The sequence below is a fragment of the Oncorhynchus keta genome, chromosome 7, assembly GCF_023373465.1.
Source record: "Oncorhynchus keta strain PuntledgeMale-10-30-2019 chromosome 7, Oket_V2, whole genome shotgun sequence".
Classification (NCBI taxonomy): Eukaryota; Metazoa; Chordata; class Actinopteri; order Salmoniformes; family Salmonidae; genus Oncorhynchus; species Oncorhynchus keta.
Window position 1 is genome coordinate 10,639,053 of NC_068427.1, and position 22,894 is coordinate 10,661,946.

At 43.6% G+C, this 22,894-nt stretch overlaps 2 protein-coding genes across 9 annotated transcripts in view; one reads left to right on the top strand and one right to left on the bottom strand.

Moving 5' to 3' along the window:
• LOC118385967 (kalirin-like) overlaps nt 1-16,285 on the bottom strand; it is a 304,704-nt gene extending 288,419 nt beyond the window's left edge. For 3 of the 5 annotated variants that reach the window (XM_052521955.1, XM_052521954.1, XM_052521952.1), the window contains exon 1: nt 15,823-16,285. In XM_052521955.1, coding sequence (XP_052377915.1) covers nt 15,823-15,889 — 67 coding nt within the window. In that variant the 5' untranslated portion in view covers nt 15,890-16,285. The remainder of the gene's footprint in view (nt 1-15,822) is intronic. The other 2 variants (XM_052521953.1, XM_035773242.2) reach the window with 2 other exon arrangements.
• Nucleotides 16,286-17,222: 937 nt separating this feature from the next.
• Nucleotides 17,223-19,240, top strand: LOC118386473 (ropporin-1-like). 4 transcript variants are annotated; one of them, XM_035774200.2, is made up of 6 exons: nt 17,224-17,362; nt 17,909-18,085; nt 18,213-18,315; nt 18,447-18,608; nt 18,826-19,007; nt 19,103-19,240. In XM_035774200.2, exons 2-6 carry the CDS (start codon nt 17,940-17,942, stop codon nt 19,176-19,178), a joined length of 669 nt encoding a protein of 222 aa, XP_035630093.1. In that variant the 5' UTR covers nt 17,224-17,362; nt 17,909-17,939; the 3' UTR covers nt 19,179-19,240. The 4 variants fall into 4 exon arrangements, 3 of the variants coding, with proteins under 3 accessions (XP_035630093.1, XP_052379276.1, XP_035630094.1); XM_052523316.1 differs by having other exon boundaries at nt 18,886-19,007; XR_004826221.2 differs by lacking the exon at nt 18,447-18,608 and having other exon boundaries at nt 17,223-17,362; nt 18,675-19,007.
• The last annotated feature ends 3,654 nt before the right edge of the window (nt 19,241-22,894 follow it).

Here is a 22,894-nt window from a genome sequence, read left to right on the forward strand (position 1 = left end):
AGGACAGGGAATGAGGATAAGGGGGGGGGGGATCTGAAGGAGGAGAACAATAAAACAGGAGACTGTTCGAGCTTTCCCTTGAAATGACTAACTCTCTCATATCCATTTTCATTTTCTCGTTATATCATGGCTATTACCCCCGGAGACTCCTGCAGACAGATATAGACACTGGCGTCAGAGGGGGTCTCAAAAGCAATGTCTTCATCACAAGGCAAAACAACAGAACATTGAGACTCTGCTGAGTCTCCTCACCACTCCTTTCAATCCCTTGTTCTTGGCAGAGAGAGAGGTGGATAGAAGGACGGAGGGTTGAAGGAGTGGTTTCCCTATGGGCATGTGTAAGCGCCAGTCCGAACCGAGAGAAAGTCAATAGAAAATCCTCCAATAGTAATGCTCTGGTTTACATGCTTTCCTTCCCTGTGGACTCCTGATGTGGAGTGGTGTTTGAGAGTGTAATCTCTCTCTCTGACACACATACGCACGCACGTGCAGCACCACACACACACACACACACACACACACACACACACACACACACACACACACACACTAGCCGGCTCCTCTCCCTGCTTAACTCTGCCATTGTAGGCCCTTATCACGCAGGCAGCCACTTGGGACCCAGCCATCCAACTATCATCCTCACATTACTGCTATGAGTAGCTAATTTGACTTTTTCAGGTGGCAGCGCCGTACTTGACCCCCATGTAATTAGTTACCACCGACTCCCTGAGCCCACCAATTAACCACTGCCATTTAGGGTTGCACACTTTCGAAACGTTCCGTGGGAATTAACGGGAATATATGGGAATTAACAGAAATATATGCAAATGAATATTAACACCGTTTGAAGGTAGATGTTTTTTGCATTGCATATATTTACCATATCATATGGAGAGAGAAACATAAACATATGACTTTTTACCTAGACATAATTGCAAATTATTAAATCCTTCCAATATACATTTTTAAAACTATTTAGTTACGAATTGAACTTGAATCAAACGGTTTGACTCTTCACATGGGATGACTTCACTGAACAACCAAAGAAAGTAAATATTGAATGATCCTCAATGATCCATCACATCTCCCAAAAACGTTTTAAAAGTACATCTGTAAAATGATAGTCTAGAAACTAAAGGGGAACGAGGCTCAGATCCACAAAGTCCCTTCCACCAGGTGGCTGATGAGATGTTGGCACGACTGCCATATCAAACATGATGACAACACCACCCCAACAGGTGTTGCTGAGCAGCTTCAATGTGGTGCTCTTATTCTTCTCACTTTTCTTGGTGAGATAGATTGCTGCTATAACTTGATGACCCTTCACATACCTAACCATTTGCTTGGCTCTCTCCATTGTTTTCAGTGCCATGGTGTCCTTGAGGAGCAGAGTCAATGCATGAGCAGCACAGCCAATGGCTGTGATGTGAGCGTAGGACTCCTCCATTTTAGACCAAGCAGCCTTCATGTTCACAGCATTGTCTGTCACCAGTGCAAATACCTTCTAAGGTCCAAGGACATTGATGACAGCCTTCATCTCATATGCATTGTAGAGACCGGCGTGTCTGTTGTCCCTTGTGTCTGTGCTCTTGTAGAATACTGGTTGAGGGGTGGAGATGATGTAGTTCATTATTCCTTGCCCACAAACTTTCGAACACCCATCAGAGATGATTGCAATACAGTCTGCCTTCTCTATGATTTGCTTGACCTTAACTTGAACTCTGCTGAACTCTGCGTCTAGCAAATGAGTAGATAAAGCATGTCTGGTTGGAGGGGTGTATGCTGGGCGAAGAACATTCAGAAATCTCTTCCAATACACATTGCCGGTGAGCATCAGAGGTCAGCCAGTTGCATATACAACTCAAGCAAGACATTCATCAGCATTTCTCTGACTACGTTCCTCCATTAAGTCAAAAAAGCTTCTGATTCCAGGAGCACCATGAGCTGTTGCTATTGATAAAGTGTCTGATTCATCCTTTGTATGCTATTTATGTCAGTTGTCTTATAGGGAGATAAATCTACAGGGATGCAAACTAGTGAGGGCCCAAAAAGGTGCCACTTTTTTTGTTGTTGCACTGAAACATGCAAAAATATCCCTGCTAGTGGGAAATGCAGGTTATAACTAATTATACTACAAAGAATATGATCTACACAGGTATTCGCAAACTGGCATTCCCAAAGGGGTACACACAATGCCGTTGGGGGTACGCCAAATAGTAAGTAGTAAGACATGTATAAAAGCAACAGGTACCATTAATAAGAAGGGGCTAGAAGCTACAGAGTGGCTAGGACAGGCAAGCCCCATACTATTGTGGAGGACTTAATTATTCCTGCTGCCGCGGATATGGCTGGTACAATGCTGGGGGGAAAGGCCCAAAAAACTATACAGACAAAACCTTCATTAAACACCACTGTTTCAACGACCTATCAGTGACATGGCAGGAGATGTTTTGAAACAATTACTACTTCGCATACAAGCCAGGGAGCTCTATGCGTTACAGCTGGATGAGTCAACAGACGTGGCGGGCCTGGCACAGCTCCTGGTATATGTCTGTTTCATTTATGGGAGGGTCAAGTAAGGAAGACATCCTCTTCTGCAAACCACTGGAAACCAGGACAACAGGAGAATATATGTTTAAAGTACAGGGCAGCTTTGTGACATCAAATGGACTTTGGTGGTCAAGATGTGTTGGTATCTGCACTGATGGCGCAAAAGCCATGACAGGGAGACATAGTGAAGTGGTAACGCGTGTGCAAGCTGTTGCTCCCAACGCCACTTGGGTACACTGCAGCATCCACTGAGAGGCTCTTGCTGCCAAGGGAATGCCTGACAGCTTGAAAGAGATTTTGGACACTACAGTGAAAATGGTTAACTTTGTTAAAGCAAGGCCCCTGAACTCTCGTGGATTTTGTGTACTTTACAATGTTATGGGCAGCGACCATGTAACGCTTTTACAACATACAGGAGTGCGCTGGTTATCAAGGGGCAAAGTATTGACACGTTTTTTAAATTTGAAAGACAAGGTTAAAGTTCTTTACTGACATTATTTTCACTTGTCTGAACGCTTACATGATGATGAGTTTTTCACACGACTGGCCTACCTGGGTGATGTTTTTTCGCCTGAATGATGTGAATCTAGGATTACAGGGGCTCTCCGCAACTATATTCAATGTGCGGGACAAAACTGAGGCTATGATTAAGACGTTTGAGCTCTTCTCTGTCTCCATTAACAAGGACAACACACAGGTATTTCCATCATTGTATGATTTTTTGTGTGCAAATGAACTCAAGCTTACAGACAATGTCAAATGTGATAAAGCGAAGCACCTGAGTGAGTTGGGTGCGCAATCACGCAGGTACTTTCCCTAAACAGATGACAAACAACTGGATTCGTTATCCCTTTCATGCCCTGCCTCCAGTCCACTTACCGATATCTGAACAAGACAGCCTCATCAAAATTGCAACAAGCGGTTCTGTGAAAATTTTATTTAATCAGAAGCAACTGGCAGATTTCTGGATTAGGCTGCGCTCAGAGTATCCTGCCTTGGCAAATCGCACTGTTAAGACACCCTTTGCAACCACGTACCTATGTGAGAGTGGATTCTCGGCCCTCACTAGCATGAAAACTAAATACAGGCACAGACTGTGAGTGGGAAATTATTTAAGACTGAGACTCTCTCCAATACAACCCAATATTGCAGCGTCATGTGCATCCTTTCAAGCACACCCTTCTCATTAACCTGTGGTCAGTTATTCACAATTGTCGATGAAAAAATAAGGTTTTATATGTAAAATGGCTAAAAATGATAGATTATCTGTGCCGTGGTCCTATAAGAGCTAGTTGTCACTTCCCACGGGTTGTGACAAAAACGCACACTCATTCTTACTTTTAATAAATGTATTGTATAGTGTGTGTGTGGCAGGCTTACAATGATGGCAAAAAACAACATTTGAGAGTGCGCTGACCCCGGTGCTAGAAGGGGTACGCAGCTGGAGGTTGAATGTTTGACGGGGTACGGGACTATAAAACGTTTGGGAACCACTGATCTACATGATCAGTCTCTGTGTGTAAAATAAAAAGTGGTTGATGTGAACTTAACTCCGGGTTGGAGCGAGCGGAGCGAGCGGTCGCATTCGCACTTCGCTCTGCAGGTTGTATAACTTTTTCATTACATTTCATTATAGTACAACGGTTGATTTGTCTAATCTTAGCAATTCTTCTTAGCTAGCTACATAGCTGTCCTTGTATCAGAGATAATTGCATAATTATCGTATTTCGTCGCCCTAACGTAGCCTTCACTGCTATTCGCCCAGGAGCTAGCAAGCGCTAGCTAACGCACACAGATTAGCATCACTGTAGTGCTATTCACTCAACTCAACGACTTGATTAGTCTAGCGTTAGCTAGCTACATAGCTGTCTTTGTTTCCAAGATAATTGTGTAGTTTAGTGTGTGTAGCCTTGGAGTGATTATCTTAATTCACTGAGGTTCGCTAGCCAGCTATTTGTCGTCCTTAACGTAGGAGACTCTGCCAGTAGCCAACGTCTACTGTTTCGAATTCAATCACCGGTCAGGTAGTGTCACATTTTCATTTCATTTCATTACAGTACAACGGTTTGATTTGTTTGATCGTGGCTAGCTACATAGCCGTCTTTGTTTCAAAGATAATTGTGTAGTCTAGAGCGATTTCCTAGGTTAGCTAGCCAGCTATTGTCGTTCTTTTAACGCAACGTAACGTAAACAACACTGCTAGCTAGCCAGCTAGCCCCCGTATAGTAGCACTGTAGAAACTATTACACTCAACGGAACGACTTGATTAGTGTAGTGTCAACAACGCAGCCACTGCCAGCTAGCCTACTTTAGCAGTACTGTATCATTTTAATCATTTTAGTCAATAAGATTCTTGCTACGTAAGCTTAACTTTCTGAACATTCGTGACGTGTAGTCCACTTGTCATTCCAATCTCCTTGCATTAGCGTAGCCTTTTCTGTAGCCTGTCAACTATGTGTCTGTCTATCCCTGTTCTCTCCTCTCTGCACAGACCATACAAACGCTCCACACCGCGTGGCCGCGACCACCCTAATCTGGTGATCCCAGCGCGTACGACCCACGTGGAGTTCCAGGTCTCCGGTAGCCTCTGGAACTGCCGATCTGCGGCCAACAAGGCAGAGTTCATCTCAGCCTATGCCTCCCTCCAGTCCCTTGACTTCTTGGCACTGACGGAAACATGGATCACCACAGATAACACTGCTACTCCTACTGCTCTCTCCTCGTCCGCCCACGTGTTCTCGCACACCCCGAGAGCTTCTGGTCAGCGGGGTGGTGGCACCGGGATCCTCATCTCTCCCAAGTGGTCTTTCTCTCTTTCTCCCTTACCCATCTGTCTATCGCCTCCTTTGAATTCCATGCTGTCACAGTTACCAGCCCTTTCAAGCTTAACATCCTTATCATTTATCGCCCTCCAGGTTCCCTCGGAGAGTTCATCAATGAGCTTGATGCCTTGATAAGCTCCTTTCCTGAGGACGGCTCACCTCTCACAGTTCTGGGCGACTTTAACCTCCCCACGTCTACCTTTGACTCATTCCTCTCTGCCTCCTTCTTTCCACTCCTCTCCTCTTTTGACCTCACCCTCTCACCTTCCCCCTACTCACAAGGCAGGCAATACGCTTGACCTCATCTTTACTAGATGCTGTTCTTCCACTAACCTCATTGCAACTCCCCTCCAAGTCTCCGACCACTACCTTGTATCCTTTTCCCTCTCGCTCTCATCCAACACTTCCCACACTGCCCCTACTCGGATGGTATCGCGCCGTCCCAACCTTCGCTCTCTCTCCCCCGCTACTCTCTCCTCTTCCATCCTATCATCTCTTCCCTCTGCTCAAACTTTCTCCAACCTATCTCCTGATTCTGCCTCCTCAACCCTCCTCTCCTCCCTTACTGCATCCTTTGACTCCCTATGTCCCCTATCCTCCAGGCCGGCTCGGTCCTCCCCTCCCGCTCCGTGGCTCGACGACTCCTTGCGAGCTCACAGAACAGGGCTCCGGGCAGCCGAGCGGAAATGGAGGAAAACTCGCCTCCCTGCGGACCTGGCATCCTTTCACTCCCTCCTCTCGACATTTTCCTCCTCTGTCTCTGCTGCTAAAGCCACTTTCTACCATTCTAAATTCCAAGCATCTGCCTCTAACCCTAGGAAGCTCTTTGCCACCTTCTCCTCCCTCCTGAATCCTCCCCCCTCCTCCCTCTTTGCAGATGACTTCGTCAACCATTTTGAAAAGAAGGTCGACGACATCCGATCCTCGTTTGCTAAGTCAAACGACACCGCTGGTTCTGCTCACACTGCCCTACCCTATGCTCTGACCTCTTTCTCCCCTCTCTCTCCAGATGAAATCTCGCGTCTTGTGACGGCCGGCCGCCCAACAACCTGCCCGCTTGACCCTATCCCCTCCTCTCTTCTCCAGACCATTTCCGGAGACCTTCTCCCTTACCTCACCTCGCTCATCAACTCATCCCTGACCGCTGGCTACGTCCCTCCCGTCTTCAAGAGAGCGAGAGTTGCACCCCTTCTGAAAAAACCTACACTCGATCCCTCCGATGTCAACAACTACAGACCAGTATCCCTTCTCTCTTTTCTCTCCAAAACTCTTGAGCGTGCCGTCCTTGGCCAGCTCTACCGCTATCTCTCTCAGAATGACCTTCTTGATCCAAATCAGTCAGGTTTCAAGACTAGTCATTCAACTGAGACTGCTCTTCTCTGTATCACGGAGGCGCTCCGCACTGCTAAAGCTAACTCTCTCTCCTCTGCTCTCATCCTTCTAGACCTATCGGCTGCCTTCGATACTGTGAACCATCAGATCCTCCTCTCCACCCTCTCCGAGTTGGGCATCTCCGGCGCGGCCCACGCTTGGATTGCGTCCTACCTGACAGGTCGCTCCTACCAGGTGGCGTGGCGAGAATCTGTCTCCTCACCACGCGCTCTCACCACTGGTGTCCCCCAGGGCTCTGTTCTAGGCCCTCTCTTATTCTCGCTATACACCAAGTCACTTGGCTCTGTCATAACCTCACATGGTCTCTCATATCATTGCTATGCAGACGACACACAATTAATCTTCTCCTTTCCCCCTTCTGATGACCAGGTGGCGAATCGCATCTCTGCATGTCTGGCAGACATATCAGTGTGGATGACGGATCACCACCTCAAGCTGAACCTCAGCAAGACGGAGCTCCTCTTCCTCCCGGGGAAGGACTGCCCATTCCATGATCTCGCCATCACGGTTGACAACTCCATTGTGTCCTCCTCCCAGAGCGCTAAGAACCTTGGCGTGATCCTGGACAACACCCTGACGTTCTCAACTAACATCAAGGCGGTGTCCCGTTCCTGTAGGTTCATGCTCTACAACATCCGCAGAGTACGACCCTGCCTCACACAGGAAGCGGCGCAGGTCCTAATCCAGGCACTTGTCATCTCCCGTCTTGATTACTGCAACTCGCTGTTGGCTGGGCTCCCTGCCTGTGCCATTAAACCCCTACAACTCATCCAGAACGCCGCAGCCCGTCTGGTGTTCAACCTTCCCAAGTTCTCTCACGTCACCCCGCTCCTCCGCTCTCTCCACTGGCTTCCAGTTGAAGCTCGCATCCGCTACAAGACCATGGTGCTTGCCTACGGAGCTGTGAGGGGAACGGCACCTCAGTACCTCCAGGCTCTGATCAGGCCCTACACCCAAACAAGGGCACTGCGTTCATCCACCTCTGGCCTGCTCGCCTCCCTACCACTGAGGAAGTACAGTTCCCGCTCAGCCCAGTCAAAACTGTTCGCTGCTCTGGCCCCCAATGGTGGAACAAACTCCCTCACGACGCCAGGACAGCGGAGTCAATCACCACCTTCCGGAGACACCTGAAACCCCACCTCTTCAAGGAATACCTAGGATAGGGTAAGTAAGGGTAAGTAATCCTTCTCACCCCCTTCTCCCCCCCAAAAAAGATTTAGATGCAAGTGGCTGTTCCACTGGATGTCATAAGGTGTATGCACCAATTTGTAAGTCGCTCTGGATAAGAGCGTCTGCTAAATGACTTAAATGTAAATGTAAATGTAAACTTACAGCTAGAAAATGTAAAGAAATAAATTCAATGTTATTTGTTGCCTAGACTTTACTGCAAATGACACTCAAGTCTTGAGAAAAAAAACAGTTATCCATAACCACCTTTATAATAGAATGCTTGTGACCACACACATCTAAATATTGCTCTTGGGGGAAAAAACATCTTAAAGTACAAATAGAATGAAACAAACAGCAATTCTATTTTTGCTCTATTATAGTGGCCACTATAGTAGACATCAATCAAGTGCACAAGGCTACATGTGTGCAAAAATAACGTTACATGAGTAAAACATGTAATAACACCCGCACACTTACACACAAGTGTACACAACACAACAGAACAAAAGCTATATCTTTGGGCTACACAGCACATTATTAGCTTGTACACTTTCTGCCTTTGTACGCATAATTGATCTCTTTCAGGCAGAGAGTATACCTGGCATACCCCTTTTAATCCACTGTATTGAAAAAGTGAGAGATGTGTGTGGTGTTCCTTTCAACTCTATAGTGGCATCCAGCATAAGCCAGGCCCAGCTCCAGCTACACTTGATCCCTGAATCCACAAGCAATGCCTCATTGTCACCTAATTCTCTCATTCTGAAAATTAACCACAGACTGTAGAAGGAAAACATTAGTTCACAGATAGTAGTTAGTTTGTTAGCTAGTTTCTCACAGATTGCCGGGGTCCAGTAAGCAACTAACGCTTTATAACTTGAGGAATGGCAAGGAGTCCTATACGCCACCAGTTGATACTATAGTGAATTGGTTAGGGTTACTAATGTTAGCTCATCTGATGTTGTAGCATTAGCTAGCCATCGTTTAGCAGTCTGACTTTATTAGCCAGCTAATTTTCACACCATAAACTCAATTATTTGATCAGTTAAGTTGGCTAATGTTGCCCAACATTTCTCTGGCTAGCTAACAGAGAATTCAATCCAGCTAGCGAGACACTTAACAATTCCAAACAATACTTGTTCCTCCACACTTTCTCCCTCACCTCAAACTTTCATTCAGGGGATGTGCTGCTTATCGTTCAGGGGATGTGCTGCTGTAACTGGCAAACTGCCATTCCACTCTCCGCTGTCTTTCCAGATACGCTGATGCTGTAACTAGCAAATTGGTTGTCTATTCTCTCTTCAGTCGCGTGCTGCATTCTGTTGTTATGTGAACAATTGGCTGAGCCTTGGATACAGCCAGGATTGCTCCAAACGCACATCCCTCATTTGCTTATAGCCAGTAGTATGTCCCCTCTCCCAAACTTTTCTCATCGGATCTACACGAATCACGTCGGTCACCTAGTTTGGATTCAAAATGCAGAATTTCGCCAAAGGGTGACTAGTTTGCATCCCTGAATCTAGAAAAAAATACCTGAACAGGGCATCTCTACCTTGCACAAATACAGCATTGTCTGTCACACTCACTTGCTCAGCAAACTGCAGACTGGAACGAAATTCGCTAGGAAGAGCGCAAGCTCAAACCAGACAGACACATTACTCAAATTGATGTATTAAACGATTGGCGGTCGATTTTTTAACATTTTCACGGCCATTCTGTCACAGGTTCCATTTATGTGGTTGTTGTTCCCTTGGGTTAGCGCTGGAGGGCACCCTTGCCTTGTGTTCCAGTTTCCAGGTTACCCTAATTATTACTTATTGGTTTCACCTGGTTTTGATTACTTTCTTAGTTCACCTGGTTGCCTTGCTAATTAGGTTCCTCTGTTGCTTGTATCTGTGCTTAGGTCTTATTTTTAGTGCACTCTTGTGCTGTTGCCTTGTTTTTGTCAAGACTTTAAGTAAAGAGGTGAATTTACCTTTAGCTCTGCTTGCTGTGTTTCTCTGTGACTTGGTTCAAGTTCGTACAAAGATCACCGCAACACATTGGTTTTCCATAATTGTCAGTATAGGATTAGAAAATGACCAGTCCCCTTACCTACCCCTCTTAAAAACAGCACTATTTAGGCCTCTCACATCATGCTAAAATCTGATGGTTACAGTTGGCAACTATTTGGTTGTAACCCCTAAGCTTTTTTCAAGCTTACCCTATCAGGTATGCTTTCCATCTTCAATCTCAGAGGCCTCGCTATATTTCCCATCTAGAGTTTACAAAATCCTTGAGAGTTCATGGACAAGAGGGGGGAAATAAAGGAATAGGCCTATCCACTTGAGTGGATATAAAATATATTAAACTAGGCGGCAAAGATGGGGTGAGCGGGTGGTCTAAGCTGGTTGCCGTGGCTACATCGCAAATAGAACTCTATTCCTGATTAGGGATGTGACAAATGCAAAAAATATATATATTAGCGTTTAAAAACAGCCATTTTTTTTCACTGTTTATTTAAAAGATACATGAATCCACAATGCAGATATGGTTCTGCATATGACAGCTAGGGAGCAATGCAGTTCCATCTACCGAAGTCATGGCTATCAGACAGAGCTCACCTTACTGCTGTCCCCCAACCCCAGACGTTGGGGCGGCCGGTAGCCTAGTGGTTAGAGGCGTTGGGCCATTAACCGAAAGGTTGCTGGATCGAATCCCTGAGCTGACAAGGTAAAACATCTGTTGTTCTGCCCCTGAACAAGGCAGTTGTTCCCCGGTAGGCTGTCAATGTAAATAAGAATTTGTTCAATTTAAATAAATGAAAAACCATTGACATCAACACTGTGATTTTCAAAACTCCGCCCCTTCTTTCTTGTGAAGAGCTGCTGCCAGCAATGATTTGGATCTCAGCATTTCTCCCTTTCAAATGGTGAAGCATTACACTTGTACCGCCACTGTAGCTCAATTCCAGCTCACAAAGTTTGCACCTTTTCATTTAAACTTCTCAAAGTATTGCCTTACAGGACTTCGCTGCTGTCGCCTCCCTGCTTCAGTCTTTGCCATTGTTGCAACTGTTAATGCGGAGCACTTTATATCTGTGGCTAGGGTTGCAAAATTTGGGGAACTTTCAATAAATTCCCTGGTTTTCCCAAATCCCGGTTGAAGACTTCTAGAATCAGGAGAGAATAAGCAGAGAATCCAGAATCCGCCAACCAAGATTTCTGGAAATGTGTGCACTATGGAGTAGGGTGCCTTTACGTCACAGGTCAGAGTGGAGTCCCAAGCACCCATGTCATCTAAAGTACAGACACCGATTCCTTAATAGTGTACTCTAAAAGTGTAATAAACCTTTTATAAAATCCCATAACCATACATATCTAGATTAGCCTGTACATTAATTAATTCAACACAAATGTAGAGATATTACAGCACCAATTATGTTGAGATTTGTTAAGGATTAGTCAATCCTGTAAATTCCCAGCAGAAATGGATAATAGTCTCTGTCGCCGTGAGATGTAACACTCTACTGTCATCATCACAGGTTTTATTAGACATACTGAAACGACAAGACTGAAATGACTGCTGCAATGACTGGTTAAAATTATGCAGTAGCACATGTATTAAATATGACAAGGAAATATTATGCAGGAAAACAAAAATGAAAGCCTCTAAAACCAGCCACTCCTGATAAACAATCAGGCAGAAGAAAACGTCAACTACTGTTATGTCTTTAGACTCTTTATCAGACAGAATAAACACAGATGCTGTCCTTAGGGAACTGCTTCGACTGCTTTGTCAATTTCTCTAAAAGCCTTTATATTCCAGCAGTAGCGATCTGCTAATAAGGTCTCCCTCCGTTACCCTCTCAGGCTAACCAACCAGACCGCCCTCAATAACACACATGCAGCATATGGTTCGACATGAGCAGTGAGGAGCCTGCTGCTTTTATGAGTGGGGGACATCCCTCTTTCTGCCTATCCCTCCTCCACGTCAGATCATGACTCAATAATCCTCACAAATCTTCTCTCACTCTCTCTATTATCCTAGTGGTTTACGTCAGCCAATTAGCCATCTGCCACCCTGGTGGCGCGGTGCAGTATAGACTGAGCCTGGTGCTTCTGACTGGCTGGCTGGCCGCCCGAGGGGAGAGGGGACGGGGAGAGAGGGTTCAGTATACACCCATTGTTCCGGGTGACAGTGGGGGCATCGGAGAACCCCCCCCCCAGGCCAGTCAGTCAGTGTGGTACCACTACCAGGAGGGGGGGTTGCCCGGCGATGCAGTACCCAGGCCAGGGCTAGTCACGGTGGGGTGGAACTTGCCTGTCTGTCGGTCTGCCTCTCAGACTGCAGGGACACCATGACTCCATTCAGTTAGCAAGGTGTTTCATTCCCTTTCACAGATTCTCTTTCATGTGCCAAGATCACAACACCCTGGCCTGCATTGTTTGTTTGGTCAGAGCAGATGTGCCGTTTTGTAAGTAGCTCTATACGGTCTCAATTGTCAATGCATGACCTGGCAAAATAGGCACTGCACTGAGGTAGCCTACACATTAAATGACCATTGTAACAATCATGTAATAATGATCTGTTACTTTTAATTGTATGGGCCTATTACCAAGGGGGAAATGAAGTGAAAACATAACAAAGCAAAGCGAGCCGTGTGAATTAACGTAAATATTTGTCCTGACACTGGGGAGCCAATTACACCGAGGTGTTTTTATGTGATGTTTTACGTGCATGTGATGCGCCACGCATGAATCAGGTGACTGAATGCATGGAGTGCCTCATCTGCAGTGCCATGACATTACCCAACAAAGTGGAGCTATCCATATCAAATCAAATGTTATTGGTCACATATACATATTTAGCAGATGTTATTGCAGGTGTAGCAAAATGCTTGTGTTCCTAGCTCCAACAGTGCAGTAGTATCTAACAATTCACAACAATACAAACAAATCTACAAGTAAAATAATGGAATTAAGTATAAGTATTAGATTGAGCAATGACAGACTGGCATTGACTAAAATACAGTAGAATAAAATATAGTATATACATATGAGATGAGTAAAGCAGTACGTAAACATTATTAAAGTGACTAGTGTTCCATTACTAAGGTGGCCAGTGATTCCAAGTCTATGTATACAGGACAGCAGCCTCTAAGGTGCAGGGCGGCATAACGGTCAACCTTAGCTTTTAAATTAAGTGAAAAAGCATCGCCCCTCACCAAACTCAGCTCAGATAATAAGCATCAGAACCTAAGCCTAACTGTCCAGTCCAGGCAGCCTTTATGTCATTGAGAGCATCCCAAATGGCAGCCTATTCCCTACATAGGTAGTGCACTATATAGGGAATCGGGTGCCATTTGGGATGCAAGCACTGGCTCCCTGAGGGAGCAGGTCCTATATCACACGGTGAAGTGGAAAATGAAAAAGGTCCCGGGGGCACCAGGGTCAACCAGCTGCCCTAGCAGATTTGAGCAAGCTGTGTGACTACACACACACACTACACCCCACTCTCATATTTAGCACCAACACACTGGCCAGGGCTTTTAACAATGAATAGAGCTAACCCTCTACAACGCCCAATAGCCACTAAGGAACTGTGTAAATATAATTTGGGTTTTATAACACAAATACAAAATGTAGGTCTAGTTGTGTTATCAATTCATTTGGTTAATAAGCCTACTTCATATTCACAATGTCGGGAAGGTCCAATCAGCTAAAGTAGCCCCTTTCAACCCAGCTGCTCTGGGGGGTTTTTCTCAGCTTGACTTATTTCTGGCAGACTGAAATGCTAAAGCAAATCAAATACTAATCCACGAGTTTGCCTCTGTCAATCTTCAGAAATTATTATCCGGACTGATGATGGCCCTCGCTCTGCTAGGGAACTACTTAAAAGCCAAGAGCAGCAGCCAAAATTACCCAGCAAAGTGATTGCCATGGCTACCAATTACATATAATCAAAAAGGCAGACGGAGGGAGAAATACAGTTCTACACAGCCCTCTGATTACTTTGTGAGCCTGAAGAGGAAAAGACCTATGTCATGTACACAAGAAAATGCTTCGACTCGGAATCCACTTTACAAAGAGGGGTGAATTAAAGTTCGCATTCGAGGTTAATCTACCTCTAAGCTCCGAATAAGCAGGCCTGGAGTCTCCTGTGAGGCCCGGGACATAAACCCACTTCAAGTGCTCTTTCAGCCGGCCGTTGTGAATGGATTACTACTCATTCAGCCACATAATGTCTTTCTCTCGCACGGTAAACACCCACTCCTGGTTGGTGCTGTGGTTGAGTGGGACCGGGCAAGGGGCCTTTCATGGTTTATGGTCTCTCCCCCTGCCTGCCTGCCCCCAGGGTAGGGCCTGCCATGTTGTATCAATACAACTATCAATGATAGATCGTAGATGGAGAAACAGGAGCAGATGTCCTCTTTTGGTCTCCACTGTACCACCACAGCAAAGTCATATTCCTCGCCAGTGGCTTTTACAGATCTCGCCATCTGGGAGTCATTTCAAATCCATCTTAGTGTAGAAGAAGAAAAAGCCAGCGCTGCTGTAGTGTGATTCTGCAGACCTTGACACCAAAGGCAGAATGTATCTGGGCCCGGGGCGCCACTTTTCCCCCAGCTTGTGTTTTGTCCCACTTCCTGGTTCTTATCTGCTCTCCACCTACAGTGGAGGATGCCTGATAGATTATGCTCCAGTTACAATGAGGATGCTTTGCATAAAAACAGTAAGAGCCTTTCCAGTATGACCTCCCTCTGAGGAAAGAGGAAGGGAGCTCCTACTCTCATTCTAACTGACAAAAAAGGAGGGAACACAGTCAGACAGCCACAAGTAAAAGAATATGGCACCCTATTCCCTTTATAGTGCATTACTTCACCCTATTCCACTACCTTTGACCAGTGTATTCCATATAGTGCACTACATTTGACCAAAGCCAAGGCCCTGGAAAAACTTTGTGCATTATTTAGGGAATAGGGAACCATTTGGGATGTAGACCTAGTCTTTTGCCCGGCCCTAATAACCGCTTATCCCACTAATTAAGCTGTAAATGGAGATACATATCTACTTCGTAGTGGGTGCGTGGCGGCAGAGCTGGGTGTGATTCCCATGCACTAGACTAGAGTGAGATGGAGAGGCAGGGTGTGTCCCCCCTTCTCCAGTAGAGCAGGCAGAATGTGTGCGACACACACACGGCAGACTGCTCAGGGATACACTTTGTGTAGAGGCACTAAACATGAGCAGTGTCAGACGGCTAGGGTTGTCCCTGAGAAACTGCCTTTCCACTGTGATGGGAGTCCCCCACTGACGGATACAGGCACCCATTAAGCAGTCCAGGGTGTGTATACTCTACTTTATGAATGGCATAATATAATCTTCACTTCCCCTGATGCCAAGTGTTTACTAACACATACTGTATCTCTCTCAGTGTGTGTGTGTGTGTGTGTGTGTGTGTGTGTGTGTGTGTGTGTGTGTGTGTGTGTGTGTGTGTGTGTGTGTGTGTGTGTGTGTGTGTGTGTGTGTGTGTGTGTGTGTGTATAAGTCATTAGTTCACGGTCCTGCAATAAGAGCGTATGAGGGTAAATATCCAACAAAAGCAAGTGTCCTTTATACACTTTCCACCCCCAATACAGCCTAATTGAACATTCATATACAACATATGACATAATTTTACAGATTTCCTCAATTCAATGCTTACAGAGTGTAAATGAATACCAATGACTGTGAAAACCACACTCTTTGGACTGGTAACTAAGCCGAGGAACTCACAGAAACCAAGTGTGGCTATGAATGAGATGGATTTGCCATAGGTTCAACACAATAGCCTACCCCAAACAACACTGGATGTCTCAAAACGTTTCACTTCACAGAGGGAAATCGTTTCAAATACTGTACTTTCATCCTACCGGTTTTGAAAAACGCATCCGTATCGGAATCATTTGGACCCTCCTCGGCTCCTTCAGCTGAATTCATGTTTTCTCCTTGAGGATGTCAGAGACAATGTAGCGCAAAATATATCCAGTGATTACTATAACCAAATCAGTGCACGAGCTTCTTCATGTTCTTGAGTTCTTTGTCACAGCTGTTCGCTTTCCAGTCGTAGGTTCCCGTCCTTGTTACAAGCTCCAAGGAGCAGGGCTGTATTTTGCGCTCTATTGTTTAAAACTCTACCTCCTCCTCTCGCAGCCCCGGCGCCACAAAAGGAAGCCAAGGCGCGTGTGACACAATTGAAGATACCGTAAGATTGCAAATGGGTTGTTCTACTGGCAAAACAACGGATGCATTATAAACGCCACACGTCTTGAGTATAATACAGCCGGAGCAGATGTAGCCTACAAAGACAAGGCATCAGCATGTGGTTGCATTAGAACGGTTTCTTGGCAGTTAATTCTAGTGATGTCACGAAATCTGCATAATGGTACTGGTCTGGCTATATAAAAAAAAGCATCAACATGATTTTACATCTGTACGTTTTCAGGAAAAAAACCGCATAATAGCAGGCTAATATTCCAACAAATTAATTGTATTCTTATTGATTGTAAAATCCACTAATCGCGCAGATACAAGCAGTATCATCAGGGGTGTATTCCTAACAATAGCTCAGAATCGGACCCCTCCGCACCCTCCCTCCGCCCCTAAACACACGCCCCCTAAACAAACCCCTTTCCCTATAAACAGGTAATTGCTGGTGAGTAAAGTGCTCGCTGTAGAGAAAGTTTACACAAGATGCCATGTAATTAAATATATCTACTTTCTACAAACCTATGTTTTTTTAGCGGGGGGACAATCACAAAATTAAAAATCACCCTGCTAAGGATCATGACTAGAAAAAAACGATTTGTTAATCGATTGGACAACCCCTCTCGCTCCCTTCATCCCATGAGTTAACAAGACCACGTCCTGCTATTCAAATGCACCATTATTGGTCCCGCTGATGCCCTCTATCAAGATATATGTCATAATAGGCCTAATTAGGAGGAAATTCGATATGGGAGCACATGGGAACAATCCCAAAAGTAATTCTATGACATTTAGTAGCCTGATTCTTGTCAGCAGTTTCCGGTGGATTTGAATTAAGTATTTGTGTAGCTTTCCCCAAACATGAAAGAAGATTAAAGTTAAGGTTCGCTGTTGATATTTCATTAGGCTTATTAAAATCATAAATGGATCGCATTCAATGTGACACTGTGATCACGCTGTTGTCTGTCAGCTCGATAGAAAGCTAAACATTACCCTCTAGTGGTAGCCTGGTGTTTTCTGTTGACCACCAACAACGTGAGACAGCGCAATTAAACCTAAACGTCACAAGAACGTCACGCTTGCGGCGTTACTTGGCTACCTACCTGGCAGGTATTCGTTTAAAAATAAACATATTAAACAGAAACGGAGAGGAGTAGGCTATACTAGATGTGTTTTCTTTCTTGGGATAGAGCTAAAGGAGTTTAAGTAAGTTTTAAAAAAATCTTATTCATTATTTATGTTGGAATTCATACCTATGTTAAAAAAAACATGCCTGTGCTCACTGGCAGAAAAACATGTTGGATTGTTACCACTAAAGCTAATGGTTAGTCCTAAACAAAACATTTTTTTTTAATTAAAAAATGGGGCTTAATGTTACATTTTCTATCAAGGCAAACTTGAAAAACAGTGGGATGAACTTCTTGAACTTCTTGAACTGCTTTACTTGGCATTTCAATAGAAATATGTAAAAACAGCATGACAAACCAATTCATCTGGGCATCAGGATTTTTTGAATGGTGACATGGGGGCTCGAAAATCACTATTAGGGTGCAACAAATAACAATCAAAAACATGTAACATAATTCAAATTAAATAACATCCTAATGAAATGTTATAGGGGTGTGAACATAAATTATAAGAATAATGAAAAGAAAAACTGAAAAAGTTAGCTATATAGCTAGTAGATGAAAAAACATTGATAAAATGCCTCTCTCTCTCTCTCTCTCTCTCTCCCTCTCTCCTCTCTCTCAGAACACCTTTAGGACCATTTGTGTTCCCAGACATGTCTAGGCCTAATTCAAGTGGAAGTGGATGCAGTCACACTGGAATGAGTGTTCATATTCCACAAGAGTTGCCAGACTTTTTGCTGCAGTTCACCAAAGATGCCATCAGAGCTCAGCCAGAGGATATTATTGAGTATTCCACTGCGTGAGTTCAAAAAACACTTGAAGGAGCAGATGCTTCTTTGTATTCCAGCATTTCACTGTATGCACCATATTTTATTGTAAACACACAGTGAGGAGGTTTCAAAGCCCATACTATTTCGTTTGTGTAGGTACTTCACAGCAATGGTGAAAGGACAGCCTTTTTCAGTGAAGCCAAATCCTGAAACCAAACTGGAACTGACAAATGAGATATTGGGAATTCTACATTCCCAGGTATAATATCTCAGGTCTTTTCTTGATGTATGATTTGAGTACACTTGCAGTTAACAAATTGTCATGATGCCGAATCAAGCAACACAGGTTAGGCCAACTAACCTGGAGTCCTTTTAAAATCTATCTCCCAGTTATCTGAAAGGGAGACCGTTAGAAAGTTGGAGATTGGGCTCATATGGAAAAGTTTGAATATGCCAGAGAATACCTTGAACCACATCCTTTCAATGGGAAAGTTTGGTGAAGAAATTGAATGGAATAAATTTGTTGCTTCATGCTGCAGTTATCTTGGAAAGGTAAATCATATTTACTAAATATAAATGCATTCAATATGTAATTATTTTTATGTAATTTCATTGTAGAATGTGCATCTCTCACATTACCAATGAAGTATGTCTCCCTTGGAAAAGAGGACTTCTGAGCTCAATGGGACTTCCTAGTTAAATAAAGGTTAAATAAAAAAAGTACACTATATTCAAAAGAAAGTCAATCTCTTAGTCCATCTCTTGACAGAATGTCAAAGATGCCTTGACTCAGGCCTGCTACATAATGAACTGCGATTCCAACTGTAAGCCTCCAGATGCATGTGTGTCCTTTGAAACCTTCCGGTTTCTCTACACCTACCTGGCAGTTGGGAATGAGAACATCTCACAGTCGCAGATTGACAGAGTTCTCAGCTATCTGCAAAAGAGAGCGTGAGTACAAAGCATTTATGACACCTCGATAGATAGGGTTTGAAGATGATAAATTATTCTTTTATTTTCTCTGTATCCTGTTTTGTTTCTCACAGGATCTCGAACAACGGTGTGGTAAAAGTATCAGACTTCATCAACAATCGCAAATTGCGTCTGGATCCAACTAACTGATTCATCTTTACAGGCTGTCAATCAGGTCTCATTGTAGTGGAAATAAATATGATTATATTTAACTTAGACTCAAAGTAGTATTTTTATCTGCTTTACATTGACTGCTAAAACATTTGATCTTACAAGTTTTCTTTTATATCGCTTTGGTACTATTTTCACAAGTATGTGGTAAATTTTCACAACTCTTAGTACAAAACTGGTCTCACTTGTAACACAGCCAGTCTTTCAGTCAAAACCTGTCATTGTGCATTCACTTAGATTGTAAACATCTCTCACCACACAACCATTGATTTTGAAATCTAATGATAACATTGGTTTAATGATCAATCCACAATATAATGATATATTGTCAATTTAGTAATTTTAACTGTCAGTTAATCCAATAGTAAATCATGCAAGATACGTGTTTCAGAACACTTAGACATGCTGAAAGGAATATTCTACATAATATCTATCCAATTTGTAATCAAAGGTGTGATCAAATGAAGTCATCCTCTAAAATAATTCATGCAAACAAAAATGTTTCTCATATAACTGCAACATAGGTGCACTGTGTGATCAAATGTAACAAAAAATAAAATTAATGAAAATAACACAATGTTTTGCACGCACTCATTTGCATCAAGGCTGTCTTGAGCATTTGGCCATAAATTCTCATCCATATCACAGTGAATGTCCTCATTGTTCATGCACCGCAGGAAAAACCTTTTGGCATAGCGAATCCAAGCTTGATATTGGCCTCATCCATGGCCAGAAAGAGGGTGGCATGCTCATGGGATGGTGATCGTACACGTTCCACCTTCATGCTGGAAAAATAAATCCTCAATAGGGTTGAGAAAAGGAGAGTATGGGGCAGGTATAGGGCCACAAATCAGGGATGGACCCGAAACCATTCCTTTATGGTGGATCCTGACATTGACAATGACATAGGTGACCCCTTGACCTTGACAGGCCTGCTCAATTTCATTTAGAAACACAATGGCCCAGGTCCTACCACCCCAACTTCAGAGATAGCTGCGCACATGGAGATGTTTCCCCCACTTTGTCCAGGCACTTGGACGGTCGCCCGTTGACCGATGAGTTTTGGCCAGGTTGAAGCACGCTTCATCAACAAATATATACTTGTGATGGTTCACAGCAGCATCAAGCACCATCTCAAAATATATTTTGGTTAGTTATTTTTACAGTATAGTTCCAATATGATATTGTGAAGTAGTATGTGCATCTAATAGTAAAAGTAATACAGTATATAGTGTTGTACATGTTGAACATACTGTCACGCCCTGACCTTAGTATTCTTTGTTTTCTTTATTGTTTTTGTTAGGTCAGGGTGTGACATGGGTGATGTATGTGTTTTTGTACTGTCTAGGGGTTTTGTAGGTTTATGGGGTTGTTTACCATATAGGTGTTTATGTATGTCTACAGTTGCCTAGATTGGTTCTCAATTAGAGGCAGCTGTTTAACGTTGTCTCTGATTGGGAACCATATTTAGGCAGCCATCTTTTTGGGGTATTTTGTGGGTTATTGTCAATGTTAGATTCCTGTGTCTGCACAAAATATATACAGTGCCTTGCGAAAGTTTTCGGCCCCCTTGAACTTTGCAACCTTTTGCCACATTTCAGGCTTCAAACATAAAGATATAAAACTGTATTTTTTTGTGAAGAATCAACAACAAGTGGGACACAATCATGAAGTGGAACGACATTTATTGGATATTTCAAACTTTTATAACAAATCAAAAACTGAAAAATTGGGCGTGCAAAATTATTCAGCCCCCTTCAGTTAATACTTTGTAGCGCCACCTTTTGCTGCGATTACAGCTGTAAGTCGCTTGGGGTATGTCTCTATCAGGTTTTCACATCAAGAGACTGACATTTTTTCCCATTCCTCCTTGCAAAACAGCTCGAGCTCAGAGAGGTTGGATGGAGAGCATTTGTGAACAGCAGTTTTCAGTTCTTTCCACAGATTCTCGATTGGATTCAGGTCTGGACTTTGACTTGGCCATTCTAACACCTGGATATGTTTATTTTTGAACCATTCCATTGTAGATTTTGCTTTATGTTTTGGATCATTGTCTTGTTGGAAGACAAATCTCCGTCTCAGTCTCAGGTCTTTTGCAGACTCCATCAGGTTTTCTTCCAGAATGGTCCTGTATTTGGTATTTTAACCAATCACATGAGATCTTTTCACATCAGCTCTTTTTCATTAGTGAAAAATAAAGATCAGAATCGGGCTGCCTGTGTAAATGCAGCCTAAGCTACATATAATTTTTATGATTATCTGATTTCTGGCAAACCAGTTTGGATTTGGTTTGGTATTTTCTTTGCCCCATAGCTATATCTCCAATTAACTTGTGGTAATTGAAACTCTCCTTTGTGTCATCAACAAATGCTAAGTTGAATTTTATTCGCTAAATTGTAATTTCAGAGATAGATTCCTTTGTGTGTTGTGTTCGTGATTGGAATATGCTGTCTACTAGGCCTAGGCTATACGTGCGGGTAGATGAGATAATATTGTAAATGGTCCTCTGATTTCTCGGTGCGTTCCAGCTCCTACCGTTTCCATGGTCACCTGAGCATGGAATGTTCTGCAGTCTAAGTGAGCTGTGGGCCAGGCAGCCTGGAGCCATCAGACTATGGCCTGTTAACAGGGCATTGAGCACGGGTTCTGCCAGGATCCTTATGCTTTACCCACAGACACAGGCCCACAGGATGAGACAAATGCACAGCAAATGATTAGCATCCAACATCTAGGAAGTCCTAATATGGACACCGTAAACCTAAGTCATGTTTAAGTTGAGTGTATTATGGGGGCCTTTACCTTGTCTTGGAAGAATGATCATGACTATGTGGACATTTCCCTTAGGATTTCAATTGTTTGGCCAGATTTTACCAAGTGAAGAAAGCAGCTGTACTGTTCATAAAATACATCACAGAGCCATGAAAATCTAGAGACAGTGAAATACCTCCTTTGAGTGCTTAATATGCTCCGATCCTCTTCATTACAAGCTCTATAGAGTACATTACTGAACCCTGGTTATGGGAAACGAAGCCAAGGCACGTACTGCATGCACCCTAAAAGGTATCATCCTTTATAGAGTAGATTTAGCGTATCTGCAAATAACAGGTAAAATAGTATGTAGGAAAATGAATATTTCGAAAGAGATTGGCCAGATGACCACAGGTCCTTATGGGAGAGTGGGAGAGCTGTTGCATGTATTGAGCAGAGAACTACTCACGGGACAGCTGGGACACATCATTTAGTAGGACACTTTCTAACTTCCGTCAGGAGATGGCGCTATAGGCACCAGAAGGCTTGGGTTACATTGTAATGCTGTATGGATAAACAATTATGGATTTTGCAACATAATCACTGTCCACAAAAATGACACAAATTGGACAACTGCAATATTCCCACCAAAAGTCCTAACACAAATAAGTCTCAGTACCTTACACATTTCAGTTTACGAACCAAAAACCTCGCCTCAAAGGGCAAGCTGATGTTTTGCCAGCATAGCCAATATCATTCTCCAATTGGAAAATTTTGTGGCCAAAACCAGGCCATAAAACATTCCTAAAAACCACACAGTGGGTTGAATGCTTTAATCAGTGGAGTGTGTTGGCCAATTACAGAGATACAGCCACAAACTGACAGGAAGAAAATAATTACGCCATCAACTAAATGAGATAAGCAGATCAGTGGCGCCTGAGATCACC